General features: G+C 45.1%; 1 protein-coding gene across 2 annotated transcripts; it reads right to left on the reverse strand.

Annotated features, from left to right (window-relative positions):
• Positions 1–3673: 3673 nt before the first annotated feature.
• On the reverse strand, positions 3674–11962 carry mmd2a (monocyte to macrophage differentiation-associated 2a). Of its 2 annotated transcripts, none has more exons than XM_055035751.1 (7): positions 11625–11960; positions 7881–7962; positions 6615–6775; positions 6363–6437; positions 5466–5567; positions 5270–5339; positions 3674–4485 (listed from the first exon to the last, which is right to left on the reverse strand). In XM_055035751.1, exons 1-7 carry the CDS (start codon positions 11651–11653, stop codon positions 4285–4287), a joined length of 720 nt encoding a protein of 239 aa, XP_054891726.1. In that variant the 5' UTR covers positions 11654–11960; the 3' UTR covers positions 3674–4284. The 2 variants fall into 2 exon arrangements, with proteins under 2 accessions (XP_054891726.1, XP_054891727.1); XM_055035752.1 differs by having other exon boundaries at positions 4438–4544; positions 11625–11962.
• Between the last annotated feature and the right edge of the window lie 254 nt (positions 11963–12216).

Raw genomic sequence — 12216 nt, forward strand, 5'->3', positions numbered from 1 at the left:
TTAGAGTCTGAATGCAGTGGTATAACTTTCTGTTAAAATGACTACAAAAATGTAGATAAAATTTCAAGGCTTTTTTTTTCCACTTTTAGCGCAAATCAGCTGAAAAAAACAAAACACAAATCTAAAAGCTTCATAATCCTGGTTACATAAATGAGAACAGCATTTCTGTATTCGCTCTTCAAGATCTGATGAAACTGGAATAAATGTCAGCTGTTCTAGTGAAAATGATCAAGCTGGCCAAAGGTATCAATCAGGAGAAGGGTACAGGAAAAGAAAACGGACTAAAGCTGGATGATTTTTCAATACGATGTGTGTGTGCACATTTATGCAACTGGTTAAATCAGATGTTTTTGTTTTCCAGTCAACTACTACAGGGTATGCAACACATCTAATTTGCAAAAAGAATATGAATAATTTATCGTCTCACTTTATTTGCATCGCATTTACCTGTACTGTTTAAAACCTTTTCTTTTGTCAGTTCTCTGTGACGCATCTTTAATGATGCCAGATTGGAGTTATTTACCCAGGACATGTGACCATAGCAAATTATGTCCAATTAATTGGCGACACCTTCACAAACAAATAAAAATCAGCAATCAGACGACATTTATCCTGAAAGCGGCTGCTGATCCACGTCAGGCTTTAAGTCCGTCTTCATTGCTCCCCACGCTCTCAGTCCGCCTGACGAGTGGACTTGCAACCAGAAATCCATAGCGAAACGCCGAGCAAATCCTTAAAAGAATGCCTCGCTAAAGCTTCCACCTTGAGGTAAAGTCAGGAATAAAAGTGGCTGGTCAGCTTTGGAGCTGCAGAAAGAGCAAACGATTACAGTTGCTGTGAAAAAAAAATCTTGCAATATCAAAGATTTCTTTTCGTTTTCACTCCCAACGGCTGATCGATTTCACGCTGTTCATTGCGTCGGTTCGGCCCAGCCCATAAATTATTCAGTAATTGTCTCTGCTAATTGTTGAGTCAGTGGCGGGTGTAAACGTACACAAACCCACTGAGCAAAGAACTCATTTAGAACTGGATCTTTAGGCACTTTGTTTCCAGCAGCCTGTTGCAAAGAGAAAAACCAGGTTCCTGTTGTAACAAAAGGAAAATGCCATTTTAGCTCAGACGTTGTGGTTCCCAAAGAGAAAACAATGCATCTTATAAGGGATCTGTCTCTGATACTGATGCTTCTTCTTTTGTCCTCCACATGACACAGTACGCTCCCAACACCTGGTACTTGAACTAGACTTGCAGGGGAAAAAACAGACAAAATCCCCCCCAAAAAATGATTTTCAAGTCCTTTAGAAACTCTTCACAACTCTGAATTTGGACCACTTTGAAACAACCATCTTAGAAATTATTGCTTCATGCTAACATAAAGTAGCTCCTATGCTAGCTTAGCATAAAAAAGACATTCTGGTTTTTGCCCTGACAGCAATCAATGGTGATCTTCTTTTAGCTTTAGAGATAATTTGCTATCTCAAACTGCAGCCATTATGTCCTCTTATAAATACTTTTCTTCCTAATCCTGCCCAACAATGGCGCCCTGCAACAGTACATTTACCCCTTAAACCTGACATTTTCTCATGTTAGTCATAAACGTTGATGTGGTTTAATGGGGGTTTTTACGTGACACGTCTGTGAAGTGGGGGGGGGGGAACATGCATGGTTCTCAATTCCTTATCAATGAAAGTCCGAAAAGTGCGGTGCATATTGTGTTTTGCGAAGCCCCCTTTCGCTGCAAATGTAACTAAAAACCTTTTGCGGTGGAGCGAGCATACACTCCTGATCAAAATCTTAAGACCAGTCAAAAAATTGCAAGAATTTGCATTTTGCACTATTGAATCTTAAGAAGATTCTAAGTAGAGCTTCACAATGTTAAAAGAAAATATTAGTGCAAGAGACAAAAACATTTGAGCAGGGAATTTTCTGAAAACTGCATTTACACTCAAACATGATTTTTTCAGCTGATCAAAAGTTTAAACCATAGTCTTTAAAAGCCAAAAGCTGTGCAAAAATCTGGATTCCATGTCATGTTCTGTGAAGTCTTTACACTGTCAAGACCTCCAGATGGCAAAAGCAAAAAGTTCACTGACTCTGAACGTGGCAGGATTGTTGAGCTGCATAAGCAAGGCCTCTCACAACGTGCCATTGCTGCTGAGGTTGGACGCAGTAAGACAGTCATTTTGCATTTTTTAAATGATCCTGAGGGTTATGGAACAAAAAAGTCAAGCGGTAGACCCAAAAAATTTCACCAGCTCTGAACCGCAGGATCCGATTGGCTGTCCGTCAAGACAAGGGACGATCCTCTACCCAAATTAAAGCCATTACTGGTGCCGACTGCAGCCCGATAACCATCAGACGGCATCTGCAAGGGAAGGGCTTCAGAAACAAAAAACGTCTTCAAAGGCCACGTCTTCTTCAACTCCACAGAATTGCCCGTTTGGACTTTGCAAGTGTGCACCAAACATGGGACATTGAAAGGTGGAAGAAAGTTGTCTTCTCTGATGAGAAAAAGTTTTGGCTTGATGATCCTGATGGCTTCCAACGTTACTGGCATGACAGGGAGATCCCACCTGAGATGCTTTCTACAGGCACAGTGGTGGGGGCGCCATCATGATTTGGGGTGCGTTTTCCTTCAATGGAACAATGGAGCTTCAGGTTGTGCAGGGGCGTCAACAGCAGCTGGCTATGTGGAGATGTTGCAGCAGGCATCCCTCATGACTGAGGGCCCTCGTCTGTGTGGTAATGATTGGGTTTTTCAACAAGACAATGCTGCAGTTCACAACGCCCGCCTGACAAAGCAGTTCTTCCAAGAGAATAACATCACTCTTTTGGACCATCCTGCATGTTTCCCCGGATCTAAACCCAATTGAGAACATTTGGGGATGGATGGCAAGGGAAGTTTACGAAAATGGACATCAGTTCCAGACAGTGGATGCCCTTCGTGAAGCCATTTTCAACACTTGGAGCAATGTTCCCACTAGCCTCCTGGAAACACTGGCATCAAGCATGCCTAAACGATTGTTTGACGTCATCAACAAGAATGGTGGAGCTACTCATTACTGAGTCCTTTTTTTTGGTACTTGATTTCTGTTTTGGGGGGTTTGGAGGTTTTTTGAGCTATGGTCTTAAACTTTTGATCAGCTGAAAAAATCATGTTTGAGTATAAATGCAGTTTTCAATTAATTCCCCGCTCAAATGTTTTGTCTCTTATGCTGATTTCTTCTTTTAACATTGTGAAGCTCTACTTAGAACCTTCTTAAGATCCAATAATGCTAAATGCAAATTCTTGCAATTTTTTGACTGGTCTTAAGATTTTGATCAGGAGTGTATCTTCAGATTAAGATCTCGTCTTTCCAAAAGAACCCGACCTACGTCTGGACTTTGATTGAGCCGTTCGGTCTCACGAACGCGACTCGATTTAAACGTTTGTTGCAGCTCTGAGTGTTATTATTCTTCCACTTCATGATCCTGAGAGCGGCTGCTGATCCACATCAGGCTTTAAGTCCGTCTTCATTGCTCCCCACGCTCTCAGTCCGCCTGACGAGTGGACTTTTAACCAGAAATCTTCCACTTCATGATCCTGAGAGCGGCTGCTGATCTACATCAGGCTTTAAGTCCGTCTTCATTGCTCCCCACGCTCTCAGTCCGCCGACGAGTGGCTTTTAACCAGAAATCTTCCACTTCATGATCCTGAGAGCGGCTGCTGATCTACATCAGGCTTTAAGTCCGTCTTCATTGCTCCCCACGCAATGGGGAGCAATGAAGTTACAGTCACTGGGTTACAGTCACATAAAATCGCCACAAAACTCGTTGACGTCTGTGGTTGTAACATGACAAAATGTGAAAAATTTCAACACTTTGCCCAACAGACACTTTTAAATTATTCTACTGAAGATATTTCAATGCTAAACCTTTGTTTAGCAGCAACAGAGCAGTGATATGAGTTATTGCTTCGAAATCAAAAACACATAAAGTGCTGAAAACTTTTGCACAATTCTCTATTTAGGCACACACGGATGAGGTTTACCAGTCCTTAAGCTGGAGAAACAAAATAATGCTCTTAGCTTTTCAACTGCAGAATCACAACAATATATTAGAAAAAGCTCCCATTTATCATACTGCACTGGCTTTGATTGGGTGTTTTGTCCCTAAAACTGAGAGTTTAATCATCGGCACCAGCCCAAGATGAAACCCTTCAGTGCCACCGTCACTGGCCGCCTTCGGGTTTCAAATCGGCAGCTTTCAGTGTTTATTCTCTGGTGAGACGGGCTGAAAAGCCGTCCGTCACCTCGACGTCTGCGGCTGGGGTCCTGCCACGTACAGGTACCTCCAGATGGCGTAGTAATGAATGCCCGCTCCGACCGCAACGAAAAGATGCCAGATGGCGTGGGCGAACGGGACGAGGCCGTCGCTCTTGAAGAAGGCCACGCCCACCACGTAGAAGACGCCTCCCAGAGCCAGCTCGCACACACCCGCACGGTCCACCTGCGACGGAGCAGCACACGTCACCAAAGAGCCCGGAGGCACGGCAAGGGAAAGTTCATCTGTGTCGCAGCGGTTAGAAGTGGAAAAAAAGAAAAGTTAAATAAATTGACTAAAAGGATAGCACAGAAACTAAATCCTTCCCAGATTTTTTTATTTTTTTTTTATTCTCATGTAAACTGGCCTCTGATTACTTGGAGAGTATCAAGCACCTTTTTTTTTTTCAAATTGAATGTTTCTGTTGCTTTCAAGTGTTTCAAAAGTTTGCCGGTCTCGTCCCGGAGGACGCGGCTTCTGTCCATGTCACAGATGGGAGGGCAAAACCCTCCCAGTCATATCCGTTACACTCCTCGCTCCTGTTTCAGTGACGTTTGAAATAAACCTAAAAGCCGCTTTGGCAAATTCTTTTAGTCTTTTTCTGAAAATAACATGATCAGATTTAAAGATTTAGCTGGTGAGTTCGGGGCCTCTAAACTCAAAGCTATGAGGTTTCAGAAGAGCAGATTCAACTTTCAGGCGCTGAAAGCAAACAGGGGCTTCGAATGAGTCTAACCACAATGATTCAGAAGAGAAGAAGGTTAATGACAAACATTTGCATTTGTTGGCTTAGCAGAGCAAGAAGATGATGTGTTTGGAGGAAAAGCGCTGAAGCAAACGGGTCTCAGCTTGACTCTCTGTCTCTCCGTGCGGTTCAACCACAATGGAAGGAAGTGTTGAACAATCAGAGAAGGGCCTACCCTGAAGCTGAAACCAGACAACAGTTGGACCCTGTTGTTTTAGCACTTACCATGGACAGAATGACCAACGCAGGAACAGCCCCCATTGTCACATATCCCAGCAACTCTCCCAGTTTGTACCTGCGGCGCAAGAACGGGAGCGTCAAAAAGACATCGCTTCAGAGTTTCACCTGAACACACGAGGGCCGGAGTTGGGTTTCAGTCAACACGTTCACTCAAAGCTGGAAGAACTTGAGAGATTCTTACCTCTCGTGGAAAAAAAGGACGTACGTGGAGCCAACGCAAGCCATGACCCAGATCAGCCAGCGCATGTGGTACGTCCAGGGTCCCAGCTCCCTCAGCATCAACCTGAGGATGTTTTCAATGCAACTCTGGTCACGTGCCTCAAACTTGCAAATTTTTCCCCGCACATGCGCCAATACAGTTTATTCAGTGAGCATAAGGAGCTGTTGTCCGGTGGTGAAGCATGAATTTAAAGTTTTGCGTCATCGGCATTGATGAGGGAGGATAGGTTACAATGAAACCAAAGACTCAAGACGAGATGCGATATTGAGTTCACAGGATAAGAGACCAAATTTTAGCGTTACTTTTAAGAAAAACCACAAAGGCCTTTAGCCAATCTGACATCTTTCTTTTTCTGATTCTTGAATCTCTCTCGACCTGTGTCAACTGTCTGCGGTGCAACATTTACCATTGCAGACCTGCAGATGTCCCGGCATTGGAAGTCACTGTGATGCTTTCTTTCTCTTTCAGCGTCAGAACAACTTGCAGTTCATATCGACAGCGGTCTCCTGCCATAGGTGAAGTTTTAATGTTGTAAAATCGTTTACGACGAGATCTCGTTACGCCCCTAAAACTACGGCGAGTATATTGATCAACGGAAAGGAGCCCGAGAATTGAGCCTTGGGGAACTCCAGATGTAATCTTTGTCCCCCAAGTGAATCCTGAACCAATTTAGCACAGCACTGTTCCAATCTCTCAACCACTATTTAACTATCAACCTGTCAAATCAAGTAGTGTCGATACATGCCTTTTAAGGCCTTAAAGAGTGGTGTCCTAGTGCCGTTATGTGGCCTAAGACCCAACCGGATTAGATGGCGTTTGACTTTTATTCTCACAGAACAATCAAATCCAAAGACCCACCAGGGAGAATAGGAGGCAGCGATGAAGAAGTAGATGGCCATCCGGTCACACATGTGGAAACGTTCCTCCACCTTCCTACAAAGAGATCCAGACGAAGCATTTCAAATTCAGTTTGGTCTTATGAAATGACATCTAAAATGTTACGCTTCAGTACTAGAAAATACATAAAACCACCGGAAAGTCATTGTCTTTGACAGATTTGAGCGTGTCCCACTGCAACATGACAGACTCACGGCGACTTGGTGCACCCACCGGAGATGGCTGATCTTCCAGGCAGCCGTGTGGAAGAGCGTGGAGGTGAGGAAGAGGCCAGTGAGACCGCTCCCGTAGAGCAAGGCGGCGACCCGGTGCCATCTGTCCACAGACAGGAAGTAAAGCACAGACCCGCCTACCATGCTGGGAAGAATCCAAAACTAAAAAAAAAAAAGTCATAAATCATAGTTGGAATTAACTCAGAGTTTTTTATATATATTTTTGTTGTTCATTCTTTGACAGAAAGCTGAAAGAAATAGTTTATATTTTGTCTGGGGCGAATGCCTAAACTTTGTCTCTAATAGCTTTTATGAAGTTTTTCTCTCCATACGCAAACAAACTTTATTTGCTCAGTGTGTAGCTGCAGGCGCTCCATGAAACATTGGCTGTTGACCCATTTTGCATACAACTCGGAAGAAATGAAGAGCCCACAGCACCGAACCACACTGAAAACCTCCTGGTTATTCCACCAAATATTGATTTCTGAGTTAAAACGTTAGTTTTGTTGTTTCTAAACGAATGTGTACTTGTTTCCTTTGCATTATTTGAGGTCTGAAAGCGCTGCATCGTCTTTGCTATTTTGACCGTTTCTCATTTTCTGCTAATAAATTCAACATTTTTTGCGTTGAATTTCAGAGACGTATCAGTAGTTAATAGGATTTGTTGTTTTTTTTCAATTCAGTTTATTCAAACATATACCTATGAAAGGTAAAATCAGAGAAACTGGTCATTTTAAGTGGTCTCTTATTTATTTCCAGAGCTTTATGTGTCATGTAAAATATTTTCACCACATGTCACCGCTGTTGACGGGAGGATTGGAGTTGCTCCTCGTTTCCCAGAAGGGACTTCCACTTTTGAGGGTGTTTGACTTGATTTTCAGACTGGGAACGTCCCAGTTCCAAGTACAACTGGAACGCAGCATTAACGAAGGCCGAAACAGAAGGACTCTCATCTCTCACAATGTGGTGGAGACCAAATGTGTACATATATATGATGTGAACACGCTTAGCGGTTAAAACATCACGACTCAAGCCAAAAATCTACAAAAGCCTTAACATGGCTGAGCATTATTTTCCCATTTTCTTCCAGTTTCTGCACCCGTCTGCTTCGTTCCATCTGTGTGAGGCTGCAAGGATTACAGCAGATTAAACGAGACTCGCAGATTATTTCCTCCCGTCACACAGTCAGAACAGAAAGAACCGTCCTCTCCATTCTGCCTCCACATCCAGTCAAACACTTCCCACCCACACATGGCGGTCGTCTTACTGCGTGTGTGGCACAGTTGGCTGCGTGTTCGTACTCTGTGGGCTGGTATCTCTTGTTGGCCGGCACCCTGCAGTTCATGTACCTGACCGCAACGAGAGGCAGAGAGGGAGAGAAAACATCAGCGGTGGATTTCGAGGCCAGGCGGGTCAATTCGTGTCTTTTACTGGTTCAGAAAACACCAAGGGAACCGGATTAATGTGTTGGGCAAGTGATTGTTCTAGGAGGATTTGCAGTTTTCTAATCCACATCACACTGTGTGTGACTTTTGGCTTTCGACATCCCCACTGAGGCCTTCCACTAAGTCGCGTGACTGTAAATAATGTCCGATTCTCCAACGATAAGTTGAGTTCTAGGTGAGCGGGCAGCCACGGCTTAAGCAAAACGCGACCTTCCCCTTGTGTGTTTTTCTTCTGCTCATAAGTGTGCTTTCTCGCTCAACCATGAAACCGAGCAGCAATATAAGAGGCATGCACGCGCGATAATGAGCACACGGCCTACATGCGCAACCAAACAGCACAGACGCACCTGCGCTCACGTAACTTGGTGTTTGTCCGGGAGAGTGGAAAAAAAAATAAAATTGTGATTTCGTAACATCTCCAGATGTGCTGTGAGCTGGGATGGAGGGATTTACTGCTGATTAAATAGGATACAAAGGGAGGAGCTCATATGCTGGCTCTCTGTAAACCGTGCAAATCCATGTTAAAATGCCAGGCTTCTGCGATGGGGAGAAATCATTTCTTTCTTTTCTTTAACATGTATCCTGATCAAATGACAAAAACATGTGGCAAGAGCCTGTCAGCGACAAGCAATGAATGTGTTTTAAATGTGAAATAAAACTTTATTCTCCATATTTTAGGGTGGAACAACTACATGTATTTATTTATTGAGTTTTACATGATGACTGTATGACTTTTTATCAACCAAACGTGATTCTCTGGGGGGGTGAGGGGGGTTAAAGGGCAAGTTAACATATTTCCAGCAGGATCCACGGTCCCCTGTTGGCCCCCCTTTGGGGCCGCCACTGATTGGCGGGGAATATATAATAATCTGAAGGAATCAAAATAACAACTTATGGGCCATAATTTCAAAAGATCCCAAAACATCACCAAGAGAAACACAATAGCCACATAATGGCGGCACCATCATACTCTGGGATTAGATTGTTTTTACCAATATAGATCAGAGGTTGTTATATTAAGTTATGATTAGTTCCTGTTAGTTTTGACCAGAATCTTTGAGTGGGCTTCCTTTTATAGATCCACACATTTTTTTCAAATAAGTCAAAAGTTATAAAGAATAACACGTTGAACTGTGGATGAATGAATCCTTTCCAATATGCTTTGACTGGGTTTCGAATGCGAAAGCTGCTCAGATCTGAAGCTTATACATAAATAATTAGTCATCGTTTGTCCTTCAGCGCCGCCCTCTCTCCGCCACAAACAGATCTGTTGACGTCTGTGATGGCTTTAGCAAGTGGATGTGGGCGTCAGGGTCCCAAAATGCACAAGGCAGATCCCTTTAGCAAATCTTCACCCTTATTTTTCTGTTTGTATGCAACACCACATGATGCAAAGTGGCTTGTCCTGCTTTCTGAAGCCTCACTGGAATTCCCAGCCTATGTCCACAAAAATAATAAAAGCCCAGCGAGGCTCCAACAGCGACAAGACGAAACGAACTCCAAAGCTTTTATCGTCCAACTCCAGAGCAGAAAGGATAGAAACAATTAGTGAGATAACATCCGATGTTTGAGTAGCTGCCACTTCTTCCCTGTTTGTCCTCCATCTCTTGAGGCCGCGCCAAGAACACACAACAAGCGAGCAGCTATTCTCCTCGGCACCGTTGCTGTGTCTGTGGCTCTGCTGTTCTCTAATCAGCAATGACAGAACTGAGTGTGTGTGTGCCAGGGTGTGTAATCAACTGAAAAAAACGGGGCTGATCGCACAGGATGGATGGCAGCGTTATCTGTCTTCTTTTCTGATCCTCTCTTTTCCTCGTAACAAGACTCGCCTCTTCTTCTTCTTCTTCTTTTGAGCACAGATGGGCGTCACATGCCGGCTAAATGTTCCCACGTGTTTGCAGGAGCCCGGCTTTCCCCTCGCGGAGACTGAGGCCACACGGAGCATGAATAGGATCAGCTGTACGTAATAATGTAAGGATCAGAGCCTCTGGATCACGGCGTGCGCCGCAGGAATCTGCGCGCGAGCAACTCCAAGGCTATTCCTTTCACTGCGAAGATCAAGTTAATCTCCTCTGGGAGTCCTCGACTCTGGTTCTCACGATTGTAGCCAAGCTTCCCCTTCAGCGCGGTGAACGTCCCGGGGCAGGACTGGACTTGATAAACTGGTAGTTTATCACGGCGCTGAACTGTGACTCACATCGGGGGTCTTACTGAGAAACAGAAGCCTGACCCGTGTTTCCATGGGGGGTTACTGTTGGATAGAGCGATGTGAAATAGCAGATGATTGTGACGGAGAAGGACAACGACACATGGGTTTCTTTTGTTTTCAGCCATCTTTAATCTGATATCCCAAAACCACCACCAGTGTTACAACAGCAGGGCCAGATTTACAAGGATGTGTGGCCCCGGGCACAGCAGTTTTGGTGCCCTGTCCACTAAGAAAAACCTATTTAACTAATGCAAATTAGGTAGTCGTCAACAGCTATGCCTTGTTTCATGGTAGGTTTAATAGCCAATAACTCTACGTCGTTCCCAAAGAAATCGACCACAACTTCATTATTTCCAAATACTTGAATATTTTTTAAAATCATTCCATTCATAAAATATGAATGTGACTCATCTGATTTGTGAAACATGAGTTTTTTTTATAAAGTATAATGTTTGAAAAACACACATTCCCTGACAGAACAGCAAAGAAAAATCCTTGGGGCTTCCCCCAAACAAACGGCGCCCTGGGCTACTGCCCCTATGAGCTCTTCTTAAAATCTGGTCCAGCAGATCAGGGATAAAGTTGTGCAGAAGTTTAAAGTGTTGCTTGGTCATACAACACTATCCAGATTTGACCTTCGACGGAGAAACTTTAAGTAAATAGACAGAGCGTGGCACAGCTGGCCCGCAAGGCCAAGAAAGGAGCGCATTCAATCAGAAGAACACATTTATGGGTGAGCTCTGTGTAACAAGATCAGCGAAAACATCTCCCATGGAAACAAGTTGTGTAAATGCTTTTCTTCGGGGATAGAAGTGCAAAAATCTAAAGGTTTACCCTCAACAAGCTGCAGTGAAACTGTTTGGATGAAAAATGTGCTCACGTGTTGGAATGGACCAGTCAAAGTCCAAATGTATTGAGAATCCGAAGCAAGGCGCGCATACACTGATGTTTACGGACGCGATCGATCCAATTTGACTTGGTTAATACGCGCCACATTTCTCTGTTTTGTATAAGTGAAAGCGGTGACAGTTGCACCGACTTCGTGTTGCGTGAAGCCCGCGGCGGTTTCCATCTCCCAAAATGTCAGAAAGTTTCAAGGAGATCGAAAACCTTTCAGAGCCACTCCGCCCCGACGGAGGAAATTACGACGATCCCGGGAAGAAAGATGGACATTTGAACTGATCGCTCCCCGTCACCCGCGCGCTCGCTCGTCTGTAAATCACTCCCGATTGCCCACGCGCCCGCGCGTCACAGCGCGCAGCGGACGCACAACATCTGTCCGCCCGCCGTGTGGGTCTCCAGTTAGTTTCACTCATAACGAGCTCAGACTTTCGCCCCCCCACCCCCCATAATTTACCTTCCAAATTTTGTCTTCTTGAAGTCCATCTCGAGCGCAGAAAAGCGCGTGCGTCGGTGCGCTCGCGCTCTCTTTACCAAACCAGCAGCGGCCGTGGTCTCCTCCTCCTCCTTCTCCTCCTCCTCCTCCTACGGACTCTCCATGCCGGATGTCCCACCGCCGTGCGTCCGGAGATGAAAACAGTAAAACGGCGCTCGCTCATACGTGCAGCAGGGCAAAGCGGCCAACCGTCGCCGGAGCCGCTGAGACTTTCTCCCCGCCGAGCGGCATCATCACGACACGAGCGCGGAGGGAGCGAAGCGCCGCGAGCAGGGAAGAGTTTGGTTTCGACTCCCGGACTTGTTCGCAGGATGTTCCGCTCAACTGTAAGCCCTCCCCCTCACCCGCATCCCCCCTCCCCCCCGCGTTATCGCTCCCGGCGATAACGCATCGGCAGCGAACGGCTCCTCCTCGCCGCGCGTCAGCGACGCACGCACAGAGAGGGCTGGTGGAACACAACGCAACACGTTTAGGTGGGTTTTCTGTTGCACAAACACGGGCCGCCCGCTTAAAGACACAATCCAGAGCTGGAGCTTTCTCTCTCTCTCTCTCT

This window comes from Poeciliopsis prolifica, unplaced genomic scaffold, assembly GCF_027474105.1.
Source record: "Poeciliopsis prolifica strain line A6 unplaced genomic scaffold, Auburn_PproV2 SCAFFOLD010, whole genome shotgun sequence".
Lineage (NCBI taxonomy): Eukaryota > Metazoa > Chordata > Actinopteri > Cyprinodontiformes > Poeciliidae > Poeciliopsis > Poeciliopsis prolifica.

Excerpts from the sequence above, each read along its gene's own strand:
- mmd2a (XM_055035751.1), bottom strand. The coding sequence starts at position 11,653 with ATGGACTTCAAGAAGACAAAATTTGGAAG. Across the intron at positions 5,568-6,362 it reads GCTGCCTCCTATTCTCCCTG|GTTGATGCTGAGGGAGCTGG; the intron begins GTGGGTCTTTGG and ends AAACATCCTCAG. Across the intron at positions 4,486-5,269 it reads CGTTGGTCATTCTGTCCATG|GTGGACCGTGCGGGTGTGTG; the intron begins GTAAGTGCTAAA and ends GCTCCGTCGCAG.